The sequence below is a fragment of the Agelaius tricolor genome, unplaced genomic scaffold, assembly GCF_023055355.1.
Source record: "Agelaius tricolor isolate 1412-34295 unplaced genomic scaffold, bAgeTri1.0.p SCAF_7, whole genome shotgun sequence".
NCBI lineage: Eukaryota > Metazoa > Chordata > Aves > Passeriformes > Icteridae > Agelaius > Agelaius tricolor.
This window is the reverse complement of record NW_027269267.1, coordinates 1218205-1225305: the sequence shown is the minus strand read 5'-3', so window position 1 is coordinate 1225305 and position 7101 is coordinate 1218205. Positions and strand designations below refer to the sequence as shown.

At 49.7% G+C, this 7101-nt stretch overlaps 1 protein-coding gene across 1 annotated transcript; it reads left to right on the top strand.

Moving 5' to 3' along the window:
• Nucleotides 1–4637: 4637 nt before the first annotated feature.
• KCNE2 (potassium voltage-gated channel subfamily E regulatory subunit 2) lies at nucleotides 4638–5081 on the top strand. The gene has a single exon (XM_071430097.1). It carries the CDS (start codon nucleotides 4638–4640, stop codon nucleotides 5013–5015), a length of 378 nt encoding a protein of 125 aa, XP_071286198.1. The 3' UTR covers nucleotides 5016–5081.
• Nucleotides 5082–7101: the final 2020 nt, after the last annotated feature.

The window sequence follows — 7101 nt, the reverse complement described above, 5'->3', positions numbered from 1 at the left end:
AGGTAAAAAGAAAACCCTGGCCAGGGCAAGGCATCCAAAGGGCAGAGTTTGTTTCTTGCAGATGATGCAGGGAAACAATGGAATGTTGGGAGAAAAAGGGATCAGGTGCACTGAGAACTCCTCTGAAGGGAAATGTCTGGGGGAGATCAGCATTGATCCCAATCCTCTGCTATTCAGGAGAGTCACAGAATCAGGCAGGTGGGAAAAGGCTCCAAATCACAGCACAGGGGCAGCACCAGGGAGGGGCTGGGGCTGGGCCTGGAGGGATTTAGGTTGGATTTCAGGGCAAGGTTCTTGCCCAGAGGGTGCTGGCACTGCCCAGGCTGCCCAGGGAATGGGCACGGCCCCGAGGCTGCCACAGCTCCAGGAGCCTTTGGCCAGCGCTGCCAGGGATGCCCAGGCTGGGCTTGCTGGGCTCTGGGCAGGGCAGGGCTGGCACTGGGGGATCCCTTCCCACTCAGGAATTCCATCATTATTATTATTATTGTTATTCCATGAGGTCAGGGGCATTTTGCTTGCCATTAGTCTCCATTCCAGGCCAATATTAAGGTTTCCACCTTTCCTGCCCAAGACCTTTGTCTGCTCCTCCTCCTGTTTAATCATTCCCACCCTGTCTGTCCCTGACCCCTCCCTGCCCTCCAGACTCAGCAAACCCTGAGCTCAGTGACCTTCAGGGGGACACTGGGACTGCCATTATTCAGGGGAGCTTTGGTTTCAGGAACAGCTGGTAGAAGAGAGGGGTTGAGGGAGGGATAAATTTCTCATTATTGGCAGTGATTTCTCAACTTGGGAACTTCCAGGCTCCTTTCTCATTTCCATAGCCAGACAAAAGAGCTCCAAGTGACTTTATCCAGCTGGGAGCAGCCAGGGAATGTCTGTGCACAGCCTCTGGGGTTCCTCACAGCAAACAGAAGCTCTTTGGGGGTAAAGCCAGGGGGACCTGCCAGGAAAAGTTTGGGATCAGCAGGAAATGCTGCCAGCAGCTCGTCCCTGTGCTGGGAGGTTTCCTGCTCAGAACATCTCCAGGATGTTGCAGTAACCATGACAAGGGTGGCAGCAGCAGGGTTTCCTCAGGGATCAGCATTTTCCAAACCAGGAGCAGATCTCCCTCCCTCTGGGGTGTGCTGTGGATTTGGGATCACTCCACGCTGCCTTCCTGCCCCTCAAAGATGGCATTTCTTAGGCAGGACTGGCTGTAAAATGAAAATATGGGTTTTTAATCCCAGCCAAAGTGCTTGGGGAGCCTTTTGCACCTCAATCCCACCATGATCTCCCTCCCTGGATGTCCCCAGCAGAGCAGGAGCTGCTGCTGATGCTCCTGATGTGGTCTCATTTCCCTGAGCAAACTCCTCAGGTGTCTCAGAGCCTCTCAGAGGTGTCAGCATCTGCTGCTTGCCAGAAGGAAAGCCAAATCTCATTCATTCTCCTTTTTTATTTTTTTTTTTTTTCTCTTTTGGTTTGGTTTTCTGGGGTTTTTTTAGGAAGTTTTTTGTCTTTTGCTGCTCTAGATCATGAGTGAGGTGCCCGTAGAGCAGAGCTCTGAGGATTTATTTCTGCAGCAAGGGCATGGAAGTGACAAGGGGAAAGGAAAAGGGGAAAGGAAAAAAAGGGGAAAGGAAAAAAGGGGAAAGGAAAAAAAGTGGAAAGGAAAAAAAGGGGGAAAGGAAAAAATGGGAAAGGAAAAAAAAAGGGGAAAGGGGAAATCTAGAAAGGGGAAAAAGGAGAAAAAGGGAAAGGGGAAAGGGGAAAAGAGGGGAAAAAAGGGAAGGGGAAAAAAAGGGAAGGGAAGGGAAGGGAAGGGAAGGGAAGGGAAGGGAAGGGAAGGGAAGGGAAGGGAAGGGAAGGGAAGGGAAGGGAAGGGAAGGGAAGGGAAGGAACTCAAGCTTAGGGTATTGAGCAGCCTGACTGCTCAGTGCTCACTTCTTGTGCCCAGATCAGCAAAGGAAATCATTGTTCTTATCACTGCTGGTGCTACTGGTTTATTCATAGGAACATGGAATGATTCAGGTTGGGAGGGACCTTAAAGATGATCCCATTTCACTGTCCCAGGTTGTTCCAAGCCCCATCCTGGCCTTGGGCACTGCCAGGGATCCTGGAAGTGCCACAGCTGCTCTGGGCACCCTGTGCCAGGGCCTGCCCACCCTCACAGCCAAGAATTCTTCTCTAGTAATTCTTAATATTATTATTATTTAACAGAGCTCATCTTTACTCTTCTGGCTCACCAAGAATGGAGCTGCAGCCGTTTATCCCCAGGAAAGCTCTTTTCCAATATCTGAACTTGCAGCAGTCAGCACAAAGGCTCAGTCCCAGATCCGACAGGATGACTGATGCAAGCTGTCAGCCAATATTTGACTTTCCAGGTGAGATTAGATTTAGCTTTTAATTTAATATAAACATAAGTGCAGTGCAAGGCACTTATTTCACAGGCACCTGCTCCCAGCCTTGTGCAGGCTCCTTAAAGACATTCCTGCTCTTTTTGGGGAAGTTTCACCCCATTATCCAGTGGAGCTGGAAAATCCTGAATCTCCTTAGGGAAGGACACAGCAAAGGTAAGCTGCTGTTACAAGTCTATTTCCTCCTGAAAAATGATAGCAGTTTTTGATGGAAACCAAGGAAAAAGCAGGTTTTACAGACAGTAAAGGCAGTTTGTATTTGTATTTTCTCATTTCGTTTCATTAATTACCTTTATCCTCTATATTTGAGCATGTGTAAGGGAGTAACTGCAGAGGGATCCACCTGCACGTGTACCTGAATCCCTGTGTGCACAAAGGCTGAATTCCTGAATTCCTGAATTGGAACACATCCCACATTTTTATTAGCAATGAAAATTCAGTGCCTCTTCCCCTTGGATGCAGCCAACTCCTCGTTCTTGAGGATGGGACTGGGAACAAAGGGCTTTGGGGGAAGATTTCCACGGGTTTTAGGGCTTGGCTGGCCTGGAGAGAGGAAGGAATTGCCCACATTAAAGTGGGACAGCCTGGGTGGGAATGGGATCTGGGTGGGAATGGGATTGTGTGGGAATGGGATCTGTATGGGAATGGGATCTGGGTGGGAATGGGATCTGTATGGGAATGGGATCTGGGTGGGAATGGGATTGTGTGGGAATGGGATCAGGTGGGAATGGGATCTGGGTGGGAACGGGATCTGTATGGGAATGGGATTGTGTGGGAATGGGATCTGGGTGGGAATGGGATCTGTATGGGAATGGGATTGTGTGGGAATGGGATCTGGGTGGGAATGAGATCTGTATGGGAATGGGATTGTGTGGGAATGGGATCTGTGTGGGAAAGGGATCTGGGTGGGAATGGGATCTGGGTGGGAATGGGATCTGGTGGGAATGGGATCTGGGTGGGAATGGGATCTGGGTGGGAATGGGATCGGTGTGGGAATGGGATCTGTATGGGAATGGGATTGTGTGGGAATGGGACCTGTATGGGAATGGGATTGTGTGGGAATGGGATCAGGTGGGAATGGGATCAGGTGGGAATGGGATCTGGGTGGGAATGGGATCTGTGTGGGAAAGGGATCTGGGTGGGAATGGGATCTGGGTGGGAATGGGATCTGGTGGGAATGGGATCAGGTGGGAATGGGATCTGTGTGGGAATGGGATCACGTGGGAATGGCTCTCATCAGAATGGGATCTGGTGGGAATGGGATCAGGTGGGAAGGAATTCTGGAGGGGGATTTTCCTCCTGTGGGACACACACCTGGTTTATGGGGCCTGAGCAGCACTGGCGTCTGAATTTTGGGATAATGGGATCAAACATGGCTTTGCAGTACCAGGCAGTGTCTCTTCCCCTCTGGGGACTGTCCCAAATGGTCCCTGAGGGCACTCCAGGGATGGAGTCTCGGCCTCCCTGTCCCTCCCATGGCTTTGTCTTCTCCTCAGGAGCAATCCTTCCTCCCTTGTGGATTCCCCTCTGCAGGGAAGGGACAGGGCCACAAACCCTGTGACAGGGCCATGGGGGCCTTCACCAAAGTGTCCCCAGAGCAAAGGGACCTGAGTGGGCTCCAGGATGAGCACAGGGATGGAGCAGCTCTGCTGGGAGGAAAGGCTGGCACAGCTGGGATTGTTCACCTGCACAGGAGAAGCTTTGGGCTGAGCTCAGGGTGGCCTTGCAGGGCCTGCAGGAGCCCCAGGAAAGCTGGAGAGAGACAATTTCCAGGGCATGCAGGGACAGCACACAGGGAATGGCTGCCAGTGCCAGAGGGCAGGGCTGGGTGGGATCTTGGCAATGAGGAATTGTTCCCTGGCAGGGTGGGCAGGGCTGGGATGGAATTCCACCCCTGGATCCCTGGCAGTGCCCAAGGCCAGGTTGGACACTGGGGCTGGAGCAGCCTGGGACAGTGGGAGGTGTCCCTGCCATGGCAGGGGTGGCACTGGATGATTTTAAGGTCCCTCCCAGCCCAAACCATTCCATGATTCTGAGTAGGACCTCCTTGGGTCTCTGAACATACTGAACCACTCAGAGATGGGGATTCTCAGCTGAGCTAAAGCTGCACCTTCAAGTGTCAGAAGGTGACTGTTACCAGATAATTGATATAACACAGACAAAATACTCCAAACCAACTCTTTTAATGCAGACATCTGATTTAAAAGAATTTTTTTTTTGTCTTTAGCAGCATAATTGGCGAGGATGACCAAGCTGCAGAACTTCACTTGGGCAGTGGAAGATATTTTCAAGGAAACCTTCCTCAATTACATGAACAGCTGGAGGAGGAACATGACAGAAGCAGCGGACAAACTGCAGGCTGAGGTGGCTGCTGAAAACTTTGACTACGTTATCCTGTACCTGATGGTGATGATTGGGATGTTCTCCTTCATCATCGTGGCCATCCTGGTGAGCACTGTGAAATCCAAGAGGAGGGAGCACTCCAATGATCCCTATCACCAGTACATCGTGGAGGACTGGGGCGAGAAGTACAAGAACCAGGTGCTGAACCCAGAAGATCTCAAGTGTGTGATCCATGAAAACCTGGGGGCCAGGGATAAAACAAGCCCAGAGTCACCTTGACTCTCTGGGAATGCCAGCAGTGAGGGACTCATGGAGTCACACAGAGGGAACTCACTGGAATTCCAAAGAGCTGTGGAAGTGTTGATTCAATTTACACACAGGTCCATGGATAATGGAGTCCTGAGGAAATCAATGCGATGGTTCCTGTGAGGATCTTGGGAAAGTCCAAGAAAAATTTGTGATTGTGCTTCCCTTTGATAGTCTGTCCTTTGGGAAAATAAAGCCAAGACAGGGATTACTTGGTTATTTGAGCATTTTTAAAATCCACAAGCAGATCTGGATGTTCCCACCTCAGAATAACTGTGAATTAGTGCTGGTCAAAAGTGCCAATTTAGATCCAAACTGTGTGACTTAAAACCACTTTAAAAATAACCTGAAAATATCCAGTAAAATCTCCAATCTCCACGCGTTGCCTGAAGAAGCAATTAGGGAATTGTGAAAACCGCCAATCACTTTTTATAAAAATTTTAAAAGTTTAATAGTAATAAAATGGTTATAAAAATAGTAATACAATTAGAGTAATAAAAATCTGGACAAATTGAATTAGGACAATATGAGACAATAAAAACAAAGAGTTACAGACAGTCCAGGTACCTTTTTCTTGGCATCACAAGCCCGAAAAAGGCCCCACATTAACAGAGGATTAACCCTTAAAAACAATAACCTGTTGCATATTCATACACCTCATACATGATGCATAAATTCCATTCAAACACAGGATTCTGGCTGCTCATCTCTTCCTCTCAATCCTAGCAGCGCCTTCGAGGCAGGAAGAAGTTCATTTCTTCTGATAATGGAGCAATAAATTCTTTTTCTCTGAAAGATTCAGGTGTCCTGTGGCTCCCATCTCGTTGCAAGTCCTTTCTTTAAAAAAAGTATCCTACCTAGCACAGTTTCTATTTGAACATTTTTTATAACCTAAAACTGTATTTAACACACTACTTAAGAGAATTAATACAGTCTTACTTTCTAACACAACACATATAATATTCATTTGAATATTTGCCAAAAGCCAATCATAAAATACATGCATTTTTCACAGGAATGGATCACAGGAGGGACCTGATACCTGCACACACTCACTCCCAACTCCCTTTTAGTGATCTGATTCCTATTTTTGCTCGTGTTAAATAATAAATGACAAAGGGCTTCTTTTCTTTGGGGGCCTTTGGCTTGTCTTGGACACAGATTTTGAGATTTGAGCTGATACCATCACTCTGTAGATGTGCTGGAGGTGCAAAAGAAGCACAAGGAGCAGGCTGGAGGAAGGGATTGTCTTCTCTGCTCGTGTGAGACCTCACCTGCAGAGCTGCCCCTGGATCAACACCAGAAAAAGGTGGAGCTGCTGGGAGAGCTGGGGGTGCTCACCTGGAGAGGAGAAGCTCCAGGGAGAGCTCAGAGCCCCTGGCAGGGCCTGAAGGGGCTCCAGGAGAGCTGCAGAGGGACTTCTCACATAGAAATGTATTGACAGGACAATGGGAAATGGCCTTAAATTGAAAGAGGGCAGGTTTATGTCAGATGTTAGGAAGAAATTCTTTAGTGTGAGGGTGAGGCCCTGACACAAGCTGCCCACAGAGAGGATGTGGACTCCACATTCCTGCAAATGTTTAAGGCCAGGCTGGACAGGGCTTGGAGCAACCTGGACACCTTCCACTGTCCCAGGCTGCTCCAGCCCCAGTGTCCAGCCTGGCCTTGGGCACTGCCAGGGATCCAGGGACACCCCGTGACAGGGCCTGCCCACCCTGCCAGGGAGGAAATTGTTCCTCATGTCTGATCTAAACCTGTAATTTTTCACTTTGAGGCCATTCCCTGGGTGCTGTCCCTGCTTTCCTGGGGCTCCTGCAGGCCCTGCAAGGCCACCCTGAGCTCAGCCCAAAGCTTCTCCTGTGCAGGTGAACAATCCCAGCTGTGCCAGCCTTTCCTCCCAGCAGAGCTGCTCCATCCCTCTGCCCATCCTGGAGCCTCCTCTGGGCTCTCTGCAGCAGCTCCAGCTCCTCCCTGGGCTGGGCCCAGGCCTGGGGCAGCTCTGCAGGTGGGAAACCACCTGAGGACAGGGGCACAATCCCAACTATATCCCAACCCCAGC

What these genes read in the sequence shown, in the direction of transcription:
- KCNE2 (XM_071430097.1), top strand. Translation starts at nt 4,638, where the DNA reads ATGACCAAGCTGCAGAACTTCACTTGGGCAGTGGAAGATATTTTCAAG.